This window comes from Quercus robur, chromosome 1 (assembly GCF_932294415.1).
Source record: "Quercus robur chromosome 1, dhQueRobu3.1, whole genome shotgun sequence".
Lineage (NCBI taxonomy): Eukaryota > Viridiplantae > Streptophyta > Magnoliopsida > Fagales > Fagaceae > Quercus > Quercus robur.
Window position 1 is genome coordinate 28,071,526 of NC_065534.1, and position 20,567 is coordinate 28,092,092.

Sequence of the window (20,567 nt, forward strand, 5' to 3'; positions counted from 1 at the left end):
AAAACTGGAAACTAACATCTTAAATCTTTGAAGCTCGAGTTTGATGACAAATTCAAGTTTCAAAAACTCGAGTTCTAGTGCTAAGCTGGAGCAATATATCCACGTGGAACTTGAGTTTCTCAAACTTGAGTTCTATAAAACTATCTGCAGATGACGATGAAGAAGAACTAGATCGGAAGCCAGAACCGAAGGAAGAATTTGGAGAAGCAGAATCGAAAAACAAAGATCTAGAGAAGCAAATCCGAAAAACAAAGATCCGAAGAAGCAAAGGAAAAATCTGGAGAAGCAGATCCGAAAAAGCAGATGATCTGAAAAACAAATGAAGTGATCTGGAATGAAGAAGTGTAGAAGCAGATGAGAAAGAACAGGGGAAGAAGAAGAAGACTCACGAATAGTCTGATCTGAAAGAAAATGGTTGAATTCGAGTCTTAAAAACTCGAGTTCCACATTAACAGACTGCTGGGAGAGAACATGGTGGAACTCGATTCTTAAAAACTCAAATTCCACGTGGATTTTTTTCTACATCAAATGCCACCACTTGCAACTCGAGTCTTAAAAACTTGATTTCTATCTTGGAACTCAAGTTTTAGAAACTTGAGATGTTAGTTTACCGAATAGTTTTGCAAACTAGACAACTAACTAAAATATTAAAAAAAATAAAGTTAAATGCAAAAAAAAAAAAAAAAAATTAACTTTTTTGCTTACCCATAATTATTCACCATTGTAAAAAATTTTGTAAATTGTTTTTTCTTTATACGAAAGTGATAGCAGCTAATCATAGTTTGCCATGTAAAAGAGTTGTAGCAAAATTTTAAAAATATGTGAATTCATTTGGAAATGTGCTATATCCATAATATTTTCACAATTAATCATAAATAATACTAAGTTGCTATTGGTTCTAATTTGAATTTACAACTTAAATTATTTTTTTGTCCACCCATAACAATCTGTTACTTAAAATTTGTTGTAAAAAAATTATGGGCATAGCATTTTTCATTTATTTATGGTATTTTGAGAACTCTTATTTTAGGCTATAAGTAAGCCCACCCAAGGGCAGCTGCACTTGTAAGTCAGGGGGTTCACTAACTTGAAAAAAAATTATATATATAAAATATTTCTTTTATTAATTTAATTACCCTTAAAAATATTTTTTCACAACTTGGCTTAAATCTTGCACACCCTAATCATAAATTGTAAAGTGGTGGGCTATGCTAGTAGTGTTGAGCTGCTTCCTGCTGCACTAGACCCACGTTTTCTGGATAAGGGAGTTGGGACCAGTCCAACTGCAACTCTATTTGGTTCGGCTTGTGCGCAAACTATGCCTAGTTTGCCAAAATCGTGCTTGCGGCAGGCAGAGCTGTTTCAGATAAGTTGTGGCAGACATACATAATAACAAAAATATATATATCTGGGTACTTAGCAGGAGCAGGAAATGAACAAATGATCCCCAAACACAATCACAGTAATAGTAATCACTTTTACAAAAAAAAAAAATAACAAAAAGGGAGTAGATAGTAATATGTATGGGTTAATCAGAAGATGAAGAAATCAGTTTAAATCTGGTCCGCAGGAGCAAAACCAGAGAGGAAAAAACTTTCCTTCTCAACGCAATTAATCTCTCAGGAAAGTCCTGCTGTGGAGATTAACTACCTTGAGGGAAACGGACCTAAATGGTTTATGCATAAGGGCTCCTTTTGGTTTTGACAGAGAGCAAGATTTCGTGAGGGAGAGAGAGAATCAATCTACCAGTGCATGCCTACCGTTCTAACTCTCCCTCTATTTTTTTCTTGGTTGTTTTCTTTCTTTCTCTCACACTCGTTTCTTTTCTATTTCCTGGCATCTCTTTTCGAATTCCTATTTCTTAGTTATGGTTCCCGTTGTTGCTCTGTTTTTTGTTCACAGCAAGGTTCTCTTTTTATAGTGCCTGTCGTGACCAGATTTTACTGTTTTAGCCCTTAACCTCCTTTGTCTGGTCTGGGTATACTGGCCAACCACCACTGGTCCATCTGTGTGCCACCCCACATCACTAGACAAAGAAGGGTATTTTTATTTGTTTGTCTGCTGTGGCACCCTTTCCTACTACGATCTGGGTTCTTTCTCTCTCTCTATCCCTCATGGCATGCACCTAGTGGTTCCAGCTCAGCTTGCTTCTTTTGGGTAGTATGTCATCCCAGCAGGACACTTCTCCCAAAAGAGCCTGAGTCGGAACCTCAAAAATAGTTTTTTCCCCTCCCCCCACCACCAAACCATGCCCTCTTACCTCTGACCCATGACCTCACCATGCCCTGTATTGGCTGGGTACAAGCTGGTGGTGCTTGGGCCTTGCATGTGCCTCTCTTCTATGTGTGTCCAAAATCTGCCTACTGGTCGTTCGCCTGCCGTGGTCTGGAGGCTTGCCTGTATAGTCTGTCGTCCGTTCCTTTTGACCTTTTATGTGAGCTGCTTTTCAATTTCCCACTCCCTTGAGGAACTGGGTTTTATTTGATACTGGGCCTTACATTTCTTTCGGCCCATTTCTTGATTACCCTCATTTCCTACCATATTACTCTGTCACTATTGTTGTAATGACTCAATCCTGCTGGACTTCTTTAGGCCAGTCGTTTTACTCTTTCCCCCAGTGCCTTGGTATAACAATTGGTTTTCCTACTTATGGGCTCCTGTGTCCCTTTTGTCTTCCTCTTGGGCATCCTTGGCCCACTTACTTTCTTTGGGCTTCCTTGATCTTTTTACTAACTCCACATTCTCATGAGCTTTTACTAACTTCGCATTCTCATGAGTTTTTACTAATTTCATTGGGTTTCGCTAACCCAATTACCTTATTCTCATCCTTAGGGTTCATGGGCCTGCTATTAACCCCTTACTTTCTTTGTTTACATTACTTTGAGCCTGCGGTAACCCTTTCTCACTTTTCTACATCATATACTGCCTATGGGTATGCTATTTCTCTCTTTCCAGGCTTCTTTAAGCCCACTTGCCTCTTCAAGGCCCATCTGTTTATTTCATAGGCCTGTGATCCATTATTCCTGCCGCTTGGGCCTAGTGGTTTTGCCATCTGTTTGCCAATTCTTTGTTGCCCTTGTCGTTGGGCTTTCTTCTTTCTACTTGGATTCTCAAAAATGACCCTCAACACAAATCAATTTAACACAAAAATCAAACAACATAGATTAGTTCATCCCAAAACTAATTAACAACACAAATCACTCTCCCTTTCTCTCATGAATCTCATCTCATCTCTATTCTCTATCTGACTTTCTATATATCTTTGACTCTAAAAGTAAAATGTGAGTGTTTGTGAGTTCTGAATCTCTCTCTTTATTAAAAATTATATAATATATATGTGTGAGTGTGTGTGTGTGTGTTTGATACTAATTTTGTGCATTATTTTTTTATTTTTTGATATAATGTTAATTGTGTGAAGGTGTACATGTATAGTATAAATATACTATAACTTTATATAATTTAATAACCAAGAAATACAGAGGATTTGTTACATGTGTATATTATTATGATGTTATAATAACTTTTTGTTATAAAACTAGCAATTCAAGAAAAAAAAATAGTAAAGTTAGTGATTGTTAAATGTATTATTTATGTATGGATGGATGAGTGTGGTTATGTGGGTCAATAATTAATATAAGGTCAATAATTTATGAAATAACTAATAAATAATGACAACTACACAAAAATAAAAATGTTATACAAACTTAACAAAATAAAATGGTTACATCTACATTGACAATTGATAATAAACTATCATGTGACGATTTCAAAATATGAAAACTCGTAAAAAGAAATTGTAAAATTTCATGTATGTGTTTTTTTTTCAATAACACGGTATATTCAAGTTATCTTTTTATTGAAATTGTTTAATTTAAGGGGGCGTTTGGTAGAAGAGTTTGAGTAACGTTGTTTAAAATAATATGAAAAATGTGGTTTAAAAAGTGTTGTCAAAAATACGTATTTATAGTATCCATAAAGAGAAAAATGTGTTTCGTAATGTGTTTCAAATAGTATATTTTGGTGTTAGAAATATAAGTCGTGTGTTTGGTATGTGTGTGTGTGTGTGTTTTTTTTTTTTAAAGCTGACAATGGTATTGTTTTAAAAAAAAAAAAAAAAGTTGATGCGTGGGAGAGAAAAGTGAGAGTTTACTGTCAGGTGGGCCTAGAGTGTTTCACTCTCTACGGTAATATGTCAAACACAAACTCAAACAACACTTGAATACTTAAACTCAAACAACACTTGTTCTGAATCACTTACCAAACACATAGTTCAGTATGGGGCCCACCTGTTTGGGTGTTTAAACAACAAACAACGTTGCTAAAGTGTGCATACCAAACAAGGCCTAAGTTTCTTAATGCCCCCCTCAAGAAAATTTCTAGAGCTGCCACTGAGCCCACCTTTTAAAGCAATACATCTTCAAGCCTATCCTTTAGCTCAATCATATCAAGATTAGAATAAGTGATATAATTCTGGAATAAGTGACAGTAGAAATCACATTAAAAAAAAAAGTAATTGTGTAAAGACTAGAGTGAGAAAGTGAGAATGAAAAAAAAAATATATATATATATATATATATGTATATATATATGAGAGAGAGAGAAGAGATAAGATTAGAATTAGATATCTTCTTATTATCTTATTAAATAGGGTTAGGATGAAATTGTAAGTGAAAACATAGGTGGAGGGAGGGGGCCTGGGGGGCCTTGGCCCCCTGAATTTTCCACAAATGCCCCCTCCCCTTTATTTAATGTTAAAATTTTAAAATATTTAATAAATTTTAGGTGATGGCCCCCTTCCATTTTATTAAAAAAAAAAAAAAAAGTATAAATTCTCTTTAATTTATAAATAAGTGACAGTGGAAATCACATTAAAAAAAAAATGTAATTTTGGAAGGACTGGAGTGAGAAAGTGAAAATGAAAGAGAGAGAGAAAGAGAGGGGGGGGGGGGGGGGAAGGAGGAGGAGATAACAATAGAATTAGATATCTTCTATTCTTCTTATTAAATAGGGTGACGAAATTGTAAGTGAAAACTGATTTGATTGATTGTGGTAAATACTAAATAGAGTAATAAGATCGTCAATAAAAACAATACACGTGTAATTAAAAAATGGTCAGGTTGGTTTGTGTACATCTGGTTAGAGAAAATGTCATATCCAAACGAAACCAACCAAACCTATGTTCAATGACAATACAGTTTGACATGCAACATCGAGCAATCACAAAATGAAGATGCTCTTTGGATTGGATTCAATTAAGTCGGATTGGTGAGTAGGATGTAAAATGTAGCGTATTTAATCATTGTAGTATCGACTATCGAGTGAGAGAGAGAGTACACACACAAATCCATACTCCAACAAAATGCAGCATAATTTAATGTGTTCATTCATTTATTTAGCTTGTGTACAATTGATCATGCATCATACACAATCTGCTGGGGATAATTATATTGGCATTAAAATTATTCTTCTTTTGGATATGTAATGAGTTCAATGCCTAAAACGAGGAATACAATACAGCACAACGTAATAGCTTTACCTACTGCCGTACATATACAAACAAGATGAACGTACTCGTGCTAACCGCTTGTCATACATAGCACACAGAAATACTTTACATAATGGCGTACATAAACAAACAATATAGAGATTCTCATGTTACCACGAAAGCACTAGATGAACCTGTGAAATGGCGAACTGATCCGATAAGGCCCTTTGAAGCACCAAAATGTTTTATCCTGTACACACCAGGAGGTGTGGATTCCGGGATTCTCCATTCTATTGTTGCCTGACTTCGACTGCTGAATTTGGATGGTCTTGACCACTTAAAACGCAGGCATAAATCATCATCATCATAAGCAGGAATCCAAATATCCTTTCCTTGGAGGATCTCCACGAGCGCAAACGTAGCTTCAGTCATGAGATCATTTCGGGGACAAGCTGACCAGAAGGTAACTGTCACCAAGTCACCTCTCTTAAAGGTGGAGTTTTGAGGAATGTCAGAGTCACAATCCCCAAAATTTACACCACGAGGTGTCGCATCTATCACAACTGGGGTAAGTAAGCTTATTTGCTTCTCCAAGAGATCTGGGGGTTGTGGCCCTGGTTGAACAGGTTGGTTGCTGTTGATAGCACTTGCAAGTTTCTTGAACTCTTGAATATAGGCACTGAGCGTATGTGGACCATATAATGTGGAGGCTCCCTGAGAAGCAAAATATCAGTAAAAGAGGGGAGAAAAAATAATTATAAGCAACAATAGTTATTTTACAAAAGTAAATGGAAGAGTATGATCACTAATTTGACTGCACTTTATTTATTTTTTTTAGTTGTGTGTGTGCAGCGTGCACAGCTGTGTTTTGACCTAAGGATCTACTTTCTAAACAGAGAGGCTATATGACTTCAAGGCCATCTTATAGGTATGCCAATATAGCAGGCATTTATTCATATCTTTTGTAATCAAATTATACAAAATTTTAAGGTTTACAGCTTTTGGATGCTTTGCTCTAGGCCTGTAGTAGTAAGGAATGGTGTGGGGTTAGGGAAATGACTTGGGTTCAAACCTTACCTTGGGTTCAAACCTTACCGAACAAGGTAATAGATAAATAAACAGCAAGTACTCTAATTATGATTAAGAAGCAACGGAAAAAGTTTTTGACTATGTACAGTAAGCTGTGTTGTATGTAATGTCCCCCAAGTTTCTTTTGCAGCATATAATATTTTCTAAGCTAATGACATCAAATGGTGCCACTTGGTTAAGAGTTCACTTCTAGTGGCATTTCATAGATAATATTACTCCATTTTTTGAACCTATAACTCTACATGCATGTTTGTTCCATGAAACCAAGAACTGACCTCATATCTCTGCACTTCATACTCTTCGAATGTAGTTACATACTGTGAATAGGTATTAGTCAACCCTGCTATAACAACATGAACATTGCTATTAAAGTCTCCAAGACCACTACTTGTGAGCACTGACTTCACAGCATCTCGGAGACGCCTCCCAGCCATTGTTGTGAATTCTGTGAGAACCAAAACAATCAGAAAAATGAGCAGAAAGAACCCACTGAACGATACAAAGAAGAAGAAAAAATTAATTAGGGTCTAGAAACAACTGTAAGAAGTAATTGACAAGAAAGATGTATATGTTCTCCTTTATAATTCTCTTTATGGAAAGTGAAAATGCATAATTTCCAGTTTCTCGTTCTAGACAGACCCAGGAGTTAGTTGAGAAAACGAAACATGAATCGCTTAATACCAAGAGAAGAACACAAGAATATACAAGGCAAGCCACTACCTCCGGGTACACTGAGAATGACTAGCTGTCCTATTCGAAGGACCTGGATTGGAAGTATTGAAGGCTGCAAAAACCAATGACATACAAAATTTTTAGCAAGTACAACAATCAACCTTTATGCTGAGATCAAAGGCCTGAACAGTGGTCTCAAAACCAGTAAATATGAACCACAGAGGTAAGCTTAAAATTTTTTACATCAACAATTATAACTCTTTGACAGGTAGTAAAAATCCTGAAAACAATTTCATAAATCAAATGGCTGCAATCTTCCAATTACATATTGTTTGTGAAAGTTTTCCAGCAAAACTACCACTTTGAAAAATGCATTTAGTAATCCTTGGAGCTATCTATTCACAACATGGATTTCTCTTCAACTATGTGGATGTCTGCAAGCTCAATAGTCTAGCATAGCTCAAAAGGAAATCACAATTTCCCATATCTGAATTTAACTCATATGAATTCCACAAATCAGTCAACACTGTGCACAACCTATTTGAATAAAAGCTAGAAATTGTCAGATATCATTCATTGGAATGTCATTTCCAACACAAATACAGTTGCCTATACCAAGTTTTCATAGTTTGAGTTTGACTTCAGAAAGACGCCCAACACTCAGTCTAGATCCTTCACCTAAAACTTTTTATATCTTATACAAAAGGTTTCTGTACAGAGGAAATATATAAAATTATCACTTCTAGGAATTGTAACAATCACAAACAATACAGAATCTATATTCATAAAATGCATACAGGTACTGCTTGTTAACACCATATTAAAAGAAATAATGTGGCTATATATGAACCTCATGCTGATCAAGATTATTTGGTTTGGGAAACAGAATGATTGGACCTTGTTCAGGCAGTAAATTGTTACAATCTACTCACATAAAAAATATGTTCACTTATAAAAACCATGTGAAAACAAGTGTGCAACTTACAGCCCAATCATATGGTTCCTTCATTTCACCAGTATCAAGCAAGATGGGCTTCGGCTGTTGACAATCAATTTGTTCCTGGTCTGGTGTTTTAAGTAAGTTTCGCACCAACTTCCAGAAAGGATTTCCCTGACATATCATAAGAGTAAACAGTGAAGATGCAAAACATGCAGCCTCTAAATGGTACATGGGCATTTTCACAATGCCCAACCCACAAAGAATTGCAATTACAGATTACCTTGTCATCTCCTTGCGTAAAATCAAAAGCTCCAGGACCATCTGTTGTTCCAGCAGCAAATGCAAATCCCATTGCAGCAGGACATGTTTTTACCACCTCAAACCCTCCTCCCTTTTTAGGAAGTGTCACATTAAGTTGTGAGAAGTCTATGTAAGTGTGGCGATAGTCAACCTTCCCTGTTAACTGTTCAGATGCTTTGTCAAAAAGCTCTACAGCTTTTCTGAATTGCCTCTCTCCAATAATACGTGTACTTTCAAATTCATCAGGGTAGCTGCCATTTTAAATACAGAATGTAATTTATATACACAAGCATAAGATACATATAAGTTAAACCACCAAAAAAACTTCAGCACACAGAGGGATAAGTACCCTGGTCCTCGTCCATAGCATAGCTCATTCTTCCCACCACATGTACTGTGATTGAAGTCACAAGGTAACCCAGTGTCTATGCAGAATGCTCCAAGAACATTTGGGCTAACATCACCACAGTTTGATTGACAAAAGGCAGATACAAATCTAGGCTTGTTATCCTGCCTGGGAGAACCCCTGACACGTCTTGCAACAGTTTGAATGCTGGCCGCAGGCCTACCAGGAGGAGCCTGGAAGGATGCAGCAAGCTCCAGTAACTCATGGTCTGCATCAGGAAAAAGAACGTAAAAGATGAATAAACAAAGTTGATTTTCCTTAATTGCAGCAGTTAAATCCTTCGAAATTTCTATCACATGTGCCGTCTTGAAACAAAATTTGTCTGTAAAGTATCCATATCATACCCAAGTTTGCTTACTTTACCCAAATATTAATATAGAAGGCTGATATAGCTTATTTACTGGCATGTATCACATTTAACCAAGTACAAATATACCTGGTAGGCAGATATCCCTGACTGAATCCACAAACATGAAAAAGTCTAAAATACAATGAGACCCAACTTTTAACATGCAAATGCACCAACAATCAAATAAATAACTAAACAAAAATATGTTCATGACCCTTTTTTTAAATCATGCTTTTAATTTTTAAACCGATCCAACTACTTTTTAATAATATACAACATATTCAGGTAAACTGGTTCATCTGCAACACAGTCTTCACCCCATCAGCACAGTCATCACTCATCATTAGTGATATACAGAACATAGAGAATTGCAAATTTGGTATGTCAGATCAACATGGTACAGATTTGACAATTTGTCCTATGACAGACCCAAGACCTAAACCATTTAAATAATGTAATATCTTTTGGGGCCTGCTTTAGATATTATAAAACTTTATAGCCTAAACCATCTTCAAATAATTGTACTGTAATTAAATGCGAGAGCTAGTAACTTACGGTTATTAGGAAGGTCGGTAATTATGTTTGAGGCTCTTTGTGGAATTCCATCAGCTCCAAATCCTTTAAAATATGAACTTCCAATACCTTTCTGCTCAAACCAGTCCTCCATAAATCTTGCAGCAGTGCCTTTATTATCCCCACTTATCAATGAGTTTGTACGACTCATAGAAGTTCCATGAGTGGCAAACCAATTGAAGCTACCGATTGGACCCCACTTATCACTTACAAACTTCAGAAGTGTCATTTCCTTATCAACGTCATTCTTGTATTTACTGCGCTCTGCTGCTGGATTATTGAGATAAGCACTAGGGCTGCGGCTTACACCAGCATCTAGGAGCTCTCCTGTTGTTAAAAACCAAAACCTATGTCAGAATGTGAATTATATTTGTAAAATGAAAGGTATAGTAACAACTTACCAAAACACCATACAACCAGCGGTGCAACATAGCGCATGGCAGGCTGAAAGCAAGACAATATAATAACGTTCTTTAACTGTAGGATTCCAGGTTCAGAATAGGAGCCTTATTTTTCCCACTGATGTTCTTTTTTAGGTATTTATTTATCCTTTTCTACTTTCCAGTTGACCTATATGTCCAACAAGGTAGCACACCGCTGAATGCATCTATAGAAGAAGAAAACTACCCTTACTTTTTATTAAAGAAACCTTGACACTAGCTTTATATGCACAGAACTGGATCTAGACAGATGAAAATCCATACTTTTGAAAAATAAACACATTAGGTAAATTACCGGGTCCTCCTAACACACGCGGGTAACATCTAAAGCAGGGTAAACTAAGTCATTGGGATCAAATCATACAAAGTTTACAAGAGGTAAAGCAAATAAAAGAAGGGGGTGAATTGAGGTGATAGACCTTTCTTTTTATTGGTTAGTTACACACACCCAATGGCTCTTGAACCAATGATTAGACCCTCCACCTAGCACTTATAAGTGGATGAGGTGACAGTTAAGCTAGAGTTCATTGGCTGAATTGAAGTAATAGCTTGATAGCACAAATAACATTTGACCAAAGTGAACAGCTCACAGTACATACGCGAGAAATCTGCTAAATAGATTCCAACTTTTTTATATTTTCCATAAATATTAAAAGACAAAAGGGGGCAACTGACTAAGTACACAAGTAAGCATACAAAATAGGTGCTCCAAAGACAAAAGAGTAGCATGGGTTCCAGTTCCAAAGGGACATATAGTATTTCTATTTCGATAGTTATATGGGAAGGGGGATTTGAACCCTGGATGTCTTGGAAACAACAATAGGTACCAATCAGTTGAGTTACAGGGCTCTTAGCCAAAGAAGCATGTAGTATTGCAGGTAATAATAATATTAGAAAAGAAGCAAATCAGAGCTCTGTAAAGAATTAAACATCTCAAATAGTCAAATTCTAATTGAGGGATTGATTGTACACCCCCAGTACACTCCCGGTGTTCTTGGGTGTTTTCTTTTTGATCAATAAAATTTCCGTTACTTATCAAAAGAAATGATGTGGTCAGTATATGAGCTTTTCTCTTACCCTTACTAACAAAAACTGATCCTGGCTGGAGATTTTCATGAGCTGCTACAATGCTTTTCTCAATTCCATCAACAAGGACGTCAAATGATTGACGCACAAAACCGAGAGATGTTATGATGTAAGTAACATATTGGAGATAACCCCCAGGCCCTGCATGGGTGTGAATTCCGCTAATAGCTACATTCTTTTCAGTATATAGGTCCCCATACCTGCCAAATAACAAGATTCATTGACTTCAATTAGATGGATAGAGATGCTGTGATATCCAACAAATTCAAATTTTGGAACTTAGTATGATTAATTGAAGTTCAATCATTTCAAGAACACACCAATTACTACCTGTTTAAAAACACATAGCACCATTTGTATTTTGAAAAATATCTCCATATTATACATCATAATACGCGCTGCTCTTACATCATGGGGTGGAATTTGTGGCATGCATTGATCACTAACGAAAGTAATAGCTTGAGACATAGTATACTAAGTACCTTGCCTTTAACCTCTCAATCACTTTTACTGTCACAAGCTGTGAAGCCATGCAAGCATCTAGATTTACAAATACTACCCGATTCCCTTGTGGCTCTGCAACAATAAATGTGCGAGCTCGAAGCCTGAAGTGAACCCCAGATGCGATCTGTTCTGTATTAGCATAGCCCATCATATTAACATCAGCGGCTGGTCCTGTGATGTCATAACTTCCAAGTCCAATCAAATAATTGGAATCTGAGACTACTCCTCTACCATTCTGTAGCAGGAGTACCAAAGCAATCCATAACCAAATAGCTACACATGGCCTCCAAACACTCGAATTAAACACGAACCCCATTGCACTCAACCACGTAGATAAATCAAAACTCAATCGATTCTTCTCATTTTCCTTCATCAAGTACATATACTGTGTCAGACAAGCATAGTGGATAACAGCATATAAGAGCTGAAAATATGAAAAATGAAGCATACAACTTGCAAATGAGTTTTTCCAACAAATGGTCTAACATGTGATCCATAAAATCTCTCTCTCTCAAAAGTTAGGTACACCACACAACAATGCACACTCTATTTCGTTGTTTGATCAACTTCTTAAGCTAAAACCCCTTTTTCACAACACTGCAACCATCTACAATTTATTTGAAGACAACAAAATAAACAATAACATATACCATGTTATAAAATTCAGTTACCACTTGTTAGGGAAACAAATAAATTCAAGTCAAAGAAGCATTCATCCGAGGGTCATTCTACACTTCACACTTTTCTTTTGTATGTACCATCTAGGAAGCACAGATACTCCATATTTGTTCAAGTACCAGTATCAGATACGTAACCTTACTGGATACCTCTACATGAATGTCTCAGCCGTTCCTCTTTTCTTTTTTTCTCAGAAAAGTGCCGATACATCTAGGATACCCTCTTGATACAGCCTGAATACGGTCATAACCCAACCCTCCAATAATGAAAGATTTGTGAGGACTTTTATTTATATTTTTTATATATTGGTTTCAATGTTGAGCGCTTATCTAGCTATCTTTTCTTTTACTTTTTTGGATCTTAGTTTGTATTCTAAACATGGATCCATTTTATTATTCATTATTGCTCTTAAATTTATAAATGCTTAACAATCAATGAAAAATAAATACTTAACAATATATAAAATAAAAAATAAAAATACATATAAAAATTAATTAATATAAGTATCTCCACCATTTCCTAATTTTTCATGAATTGTTGTATTGCAGTGTCTTGGATTGTACCATAGCCATACCCAAAAACGTACCAGTGCTTAGTGTGCCATACTTACTTAGTCTTAACCGTTCAACTATTATTGTAAAATATATATTAAATAAGACAAATATCCTAAGTTAACTATTTAAAATAGGCAGGTCGGTACCCACTTTTGCAGAGTTTGGAAAAAGTGATTGATAGACCGCCTTAGCTAATATTTTTGGAGATATTATTCCCTGACTCGGACTCGCAACCTGTCAGCTTTTACTAGAAAGCACAAGGCCCAAAGTATGGTACATTAACAATAATTTTTTTTTTTTTTTTTAAGTGGGTAACCTATAATTCTTTCTTAATATCCAAATAAAAAGAAAGAAATTAAAGCAATCTTGATCAATTCTAATAGCCAAATATATTTCAGTACAACAAATTATGCACCACTTGAGTAACAGTCTCGCCTTTTTAACAGTCCTGGCTATGACTACTATTTCAGTACGTCTCTACCTAACAAAAAATACTTTAAAAAAATATAGACAAAACCCTAGAAATGAAATAATCTGAATATCAAAACCCACAAATTTTGAGTGGAGAAGAGGTTCCATACCTTAGCACAGTACAGGTTGCGATTCAATGAACGCGATCACGATCGTTTCAAAGCAGTTTTCTGCTGCTACTTAATTTAATCGAGTGTTTGACAGAAATTTATAGAGCAAAGAGAGAAAAAGAGAGAGAGAGAGAGCAAGAGTGTGGGTCTGAGAGAGTACACGCCCCTAAGGTTTGCAGTGGAGTCAAAGTGAAGAATTTTGAAATGGTTTGGTTATGGGGGAAGGTTTCAATTTCAATGCTGGTGACATGGGCTTGAAAGTTGGAATGGTAGCTATAAAGTTATTTTTAACGTTGGTTTTTAAATAAAGGATATATGTCGGTCCCTTGGGTGTATGGATGTTCTGTGCAATCGTTGGTGAATTTATGAGTTTTGTCTTCTCCTTCTTTTTTGCCTTTGGGATTGTCAAGAAAATAGTCTATTAGTATTATTAAAACTAGAAATATGAGTTGTTAAAAAAAAGTTATGTGAACAAAATTATATTTATTAAATGGTATTTTTAATTGTCATATGATGAATTAGGGGAAGATGACTTTAAACTAAACTTATCTTAAATTTAAGACAAAAAACAACATGGGATTTGCTGTGCACACATGCACATTAACTGGAAAGGATCAGGTTCTAGATTTTTTTTTACTCCTTATCTCCTCCCCTTGCTCATCATTACACATTTTTTGCCCTTGTGACATGAAATTAAATGAACCCCAAAATATCATTTATTGGACAAGAGATGAATCAAATCAAAATATCTTTTTTTTTCTTTTAAAAAAGAAAAAACTTTATAAGGTCAGTTATCTTTAAGGGTCATGCTAACAAGTATCTTTAGAGTATTAGTTAACAATTCATCTTAGGAAAGTTTTGACACCATTTTTATGGGAAATTAAAAAAGCTGTTAACATATTCATTACTTTTTTTTTCCCATAAAATCTTTCTTTAAAGGGATAATTAACCAATACTCTAACGGCATTCGTTAGCATTTTCCTATCTTTAAATGGCTAAAACAATCTAATCCTCTCCTCTGTTCATTTCTAATTGCATTGCATGCCTCTTTTGCAAATTGGTGGTAGATATGGATCAATATTAAATGAGTCATGTTAATGAATGTCATTAGAGTAATGATTAATAAATCATAATAGGAAAGTTTTAACATCATTTTCATGGAAAATATAAAAACTGCCAATAATATTTATTATTTTATCATTTTTCTAGTAAAATATTTCTAAAAATAGCAGTTAAACCAGTTTTCTAAATGCATTGGTTAACATTTCCAATGTTAAATCTCTCCCAAATCAAAGTTTGGAGGAAATAAATGCTATAAGTCTATAACAAGTTAGGACTCAAGACAGTTTACTTATCCAATTCATTAGGTTTTGGGGAAAAGAATAAAAACACTAAATTAATGACAAATCATAATTAATCTTAGAAAAATGCTAACGAATATCCTTAATCTTATCATGCACTTGTTTGTTTGTTTTTTTTTTTTTTTTTAATTTAATATTCTGATAAGTCTTAAATAATTCATAACTGTTAATTAAGCTTTGCTTTACTGGGTTCACCATTTGTGAATTATTTTTGCACGTTTCATTTACAAATGACTTATTGAATAATAATTATTAAGAAAAAAAAAAATCTCTGTCGCGTGTGCTATTCTCGAATACGAAGGGTCCGTTTGGATTGAGCTTATTGTTGCTGAAACTGAAAACTGAAAACTGAAAACATTGTAGCAAAATAATTTTTAAATGTGTAAATAGTACCGTGAGACCCATTTTTAATATTTTTTAATGTATGAACAGTGTCAGCACAATGCATGAACAGTGTATTTACTGTTCATAACAGTAAAATTTGTCCCCCCAAGTCAACAATTGCGGGCCAAAAAAAAAAAAAAAAAGAGGAGAAAACGTGAACTCATCAAAACGTGGACGCAAACGCTCACAAAACATTATATAACATAACAAGCAATTACAACATGAATTTCCTATGCCTCTATGTGTAACGCAAATTATTTTCTTTTGCTCCCATTTTTTATGCTTACCCAACAGAATAGCAGAAACGTCTAAACTAAAGAAATGGCAACCCATGCAATTCCAAAAAAATGGATACCCAGCACGAAATATCATCGAAAGTGTAGTGGGGCCTTAACCATTTTGGATTTGAGATCAAATTTGGTTGCATCAAGATCAGTATACGTACCTACTACTACTAGTAATGGCTTATATATCTTGCCCTCCCAGAAAAGCAACCAAGAAAAACATATATACTTACATATATCATGCCCATTTTTTCCATTTACTTGTGACATCACATGATAATAATCAACAAATATAGTATCTTGTATCAAAGCCACTTTCACTTAACGAAGGAATTTGTGTTCTATACGATGACTTTATTAACTTCTTTTCCATTCTAGCGTCGACATGCCGCTACATTTTTAACAAAGCAATTATTCTGTGTGTTTGTCATTTCATAAGAAGCTTCGATGCAATGAAACATGTAACTTTCCGTTCCATTTTCTCTCTCCCAGTCTCTCTTTCTGTGTGTGAGAGGAGATAGGAAGAGTGATAGAAGTACATTGTGCCATAAAAACAGGATTGTTTATATATGCAAGCTACTAGTATCACTTATTGTAGCTGTTTACTTGTTAAGGTGAAGCATAAGTACAGCCCGTGGCTAATTTCTTTGAGTCTTTAAGAACACATTATATAACCTTCAAAGAATCAAAAACAAAGTCTTATCTTAATTCTATAGGTTGCCAACTCATTCAGAAAACACATTGCTCTAGTTTAGTCCATCACCATGTCTGGCCTGTTTCAATGAGGTTTTCGAGCCCGGGGGATCAAGCCTAGTTTGTGTGTGTGTGTGTGAGTGTGAGAGAGAGATTTCATTTCATTCCTTTTAACCCACAAGCCCAAAGTCCACTTCAATAAACCCAAATTAACAAGCTAAAAGCCCATTCAATTTAACCCAAGCCTACACTCGGGCCCAACCCAACCTCCTTTATCCAAATTTACATTAACATCCGTCCAGCCTCCAACAATTGCTTATCTGCCCTACTACTTCAAATAATTATACAAGTACCCCTCCACTTTCTCAAGACTACCAAAATACCCTTAGTCTTTTCCAAATTACCTTTACGTCTACACAACTTTGCCAATTTACCCAAATACCTCTCAACTTCACCAAATCGCCATAATACCCAAATTATCCCAAACATTCAGAAAATTATCAGAATACCCCCCAAGGCCCTAGGACACATCTCAAACCCCTAAAAGTAGCTCCTAGGATTCCAATCAAGAGTGCACAGCTTGAAATTAGTCTTAACTCTTCAAGATTCGAGCAAGTCCAATAATAGACCACTCACTTCAAGCATGGATATTTGTTTCACTCTTATCAAACCATAAGCTTTATACATATGCAAACACCTGGTAGGAACATTGTGTTGTTGAGCAGCTAATCCTATCAATATTTTATTATGCTTATTTAATTTATTATTCAATCAACAATTGTCGTATGAATTATAAAAATTATGGGATAAATAATGTATGGTAATTGTTGTAAAACAAATGTTGTAGGGCACCCAACACATTCCCTATAGATAAATGAACATCCAAATGTATTTCAATTGTCGATAGACATTTCGCTACCTACGTATACTTCAACATTTTCAAGAAAAGTATGTTTTAAAATTACGACATGAAATAAGAAAACATAAAAAGAACAGAAAATATGTGTTACATTTAATTTTTAAACTTTTACTATTAAAAATACGAATTCATTTGCAAATAGCATAATATAATAAACTTTTTGTTATAGTATATTATAATCACATATAAATTAATTTCTTATGATTGTTATTTATTTACGTTAAATATATTTGTGGGGGCCGGTCGGTCACTAAAATTATTAAAGTTAAGTTAATTGGGCCTGTGGCCCATCCGAGGATGCAAACCTGTCCGAGGAGGCCCATATCAGATTGAAGGGGTAACCGAACGAAAGGAAGAGTGAATATTATGAAAGGTGAGTTTAGTATTCGTCCGAGGACAAAATCCTTCTCAGCAATATGAGTCCGAGGACGATCAAAACGCCATCTTGTTATAAACATACTTCGGAGCTACGTCACCACTAAAGGTAGGATAAGGGGCCAAAGGTAAGAGAGAGAAGGCAAACAAATATCTATGGCAACAGCTGCCTCCGCATTAATTGCCTCTCAACCAACTCTCTGGCCGCATTAATGTGGAAGTGATACCTGAACAGTGATGAAGCAGCCTTACAGCTACTAGAAGAAGGTTCCAGAAGGTGTTAGATGGGACAGAAAAAGATCCCCTGAATCCAACCTACATGTATGTGGTGAAGATGGTATGAAGAGGGCGGTATATAACATGAAAGAAAAACATGCAGAAAGGGATCGGAACATAGAGAAAAACACAAAGAACACTCAGGAAAAAAGCTTGCAAATCATAGAACTATATTTGTTTCAAAGGAAAACAGATTGTTATATCGATTCTAATCCATCTATAAACGTGAGGTTGAATCTTTTTACTTTTAAAGAAGTTAATCTAGTTCTTGAACACCCACGCTCTACAAATTTTATTGTTTGGGCCTTTTAACGTACGAACCCAAGACCGGTTTGGGATCGTTACAAATTGAGTCCTTACAATATTCATATTATAATAAATTATTGACAAACAAATATATTAATTAAATAAGTAAAATTCCAACTTGAATTTTAATCTACGAAGGAAGGAATAAATGCTGCTAGACCAAAGGAAAAATTAAAATGGGAACCACCTCTCCAAGGCTAGTTCAAAGCTAATGTTGATGGAGTTATTATCAAAGAGACTAGTAAAGCAAGCATAGGAGTGGTGGTGCGTGACAGTCAAGGATGGGTGTTGGCTATTTTGTCAGTGAATGTGGAGGGTGCGTAAGATGCATAGCCCATTGAGGCATTGGCTATCCAGCGAATTATCAGGTTTGCAATTAAGGTTGTGTTTGGCAGTATGTAAAATATTTTTTGAGTGTAAAATATTTTTAGTTGTTTGTTTGTGTTTTGGAAAATTTGTTGAAAAAGTATTTGCAGTGTTTGGTATTGCATGTAAAAACTTATTTTCAGAAAACCCAACCACCACAGTCACCACTGGCCACTACAAAACCAACCTCCAGCAGCCACCATCAACCACCACATAACCAATTAACTTGAAAAATCATAATCAAAATCAAAACCCATTAATCTCAAAATCAATATCTAAACCCATTTACCAAAACCCACAAGCCACCGCCATTGAAACCCACAAACCACCCAAGCCACCGATCCACCACCACCAATTGGCCACCATCAACACTTAAACTCACCCCCAACCCACCACCATTGAAACCCATGAATCACCCCAACCATCAATCCTCCAAAACCCAAGAACAAATGTTACTTTACAATAATAATAAAAAACCATTTAGGGCAGCGACGACGTGGGTGGGGGATGGGTTGAGGCGATGCGATCATGCTCACCCTCATCTTCATGATCATCGACTTGAGCATGAGACTGAGAGTGAGTAGATGAGCTCAGATTGGAGCTGAACAAAATCGAGGGGAGGAAGAGGGATGGGTCTAGTGAGTGAAAGAGAGAGGACAAAGGTGGAGTAGACGACAAACTGCCTTCACCGGTGAAAGGCAGGCACGACAGTGGGGCTGTGGGTTAAAGACTGGATCTGTGCTTCACCGGTGGTAGCTTTCTTTGCCCTTCGGCTTGGGCTTGGCATGAGTGATGAGAGTGAGTGAGGAGATGAATTTTTAGAGGAGTGGAAATGGTTTGAAGATAATATTATTGTGTAAAATATTTTCCAGGTGTGGGTGGGGTATTTTACGGTCAAACTAATGTATTTTCAGTTTGACTTTAATTTCCTGAGGTGCCAAACACCATCAATGGTGTAAAACATTTTCCAATTTACAATTACACCCGAAACAAACATAGCCTAAGACTAGCTTCAATTGTGTTATAATTGAGAGTAACTCACTTTAGGTGGTTAAAGCTATCCAAGACACTACTGAAACCACTTCTCATATTGGACACATCATAGATGATGTGAAGTTTGTCAATAGTCTTGAGAAGCTATGAATTCCATCACACAAAGAGGGAGGCAAACCAAATTGCTCAAACATTGGCCCGCAATGCTATTCATTTTGATATAGAGATGGTTTGGCTTGAAGAGATTCCTCCTTATGTGTCAGTTGTAATCCAAAATGATATTGTGTAATTGCTAGTTTTCTTTTAATGAAAACTTTTTAATCTGATTCTATTTTTTTTTTTTTAAAGGTAAATAAAGTTGTCTAATTTTTTTTAATCGTGTTTGTTGTGGCTATCCATGATATAACAATTTTGAATTTTTGTCACAACTCTAACCAGATATTAACTTACAAGCATATATTGTATATTAAATATTCAATGGAATACAAGATTTAATTCAAAAGAGGGGAAATCATATACAATATAACTATTAATAGTTAATTATAAGTAAAAGATAAAGAGTAGAGGTACAAGTGTAGAAAGTAGAAACATTGGAAAGTGGGAGGCACAATTGGACCGATATCAATCAATTTCCAATTTCAAGGAATAATAGAGTAGAGTTATATAACTCATGTAGGTTTATTATATGTGACTATTTGGCTTATTATTTGTCGTTTTTCATCCATTAAACCTTATGCAATACTCACTATAAACCAAATGCAAATATTATTTCTCATTTGAAAAAAAGAAAAAGAGAGAGAGTATACATTCGTACAATTGAAAAGGGAATGAGAGATGTCAGTAGTTTTTATTTTTTATAAATTTATGGACATGCATGTACTGTACGCGTAACATACACGATTTTGCTACCTACATAATAAATCTTAATAATATTACTTCTTGCAATAATACAC

General features: G+C 35.4%; 1 protein-coding gene across 1 annotated transcript; it reads right to left on the reverse strand.

The window, feature by feature from the left end:
* Positions 1–5,360: 5,360 nt before the first annotated feature.
* Positions 5,361–13,938, reverse strand: LOC126728164 (neutral ceramidase 1-like). The gene is made up of 10 exons (XM_050434033.1): positions 13,658–13,938; positions 11,823–12,211; positions 11,332–11,540; positions 9,797–10,141; positions 8,836–9,100; positions 8,467–8,737; positions 8,232–8,357; positions 7,295–7,358; positions 6,850–7,019; positions 5,361–6,199 (listed from the first exon to the last, which is right to left on the reverse strand). The coding sequence occupies exons 2-10, from the start codon at positions 12,158–12,160 to the stop codon at positions 5,651–5,653; spliced, it is 2,337 nt and encodes a 778-aa protein (XP_050289990.1). The 5' UTR covers positions 12,161–12,211; positions 13,658–13,938; the 3' UTR covers positions 5,361–5,650.
* Positions 13,939–20,567: the final 6,629 nt, after the last annotated feature.

Excerpts from the sequence above, each read along its gene's own strand:
- LOC126728164 (XM_050434033.1), bottom strand. The coding sequence starts at position 12,160 with ATGGGGTTCGTGTTTAATTCGAGTGTTTGGAGGCCATGTGTAGCTATT. Across the intron at positions 9,101-9,796 it reads TACCGACCTTCCTAATAACC|ACCATGAGTTACTGGAGCTT; the intron begins GTAAGTTACTAG and ends TTCCTGATGCAG. Across the intron at positions 6,200-6,849 it reads ATGAAGTGCAGAGATATGAG|GGAGCCTCCACATTATATGG; the intron begins GTCAGTTCTTGG and ends TTTGCTTCTCAG.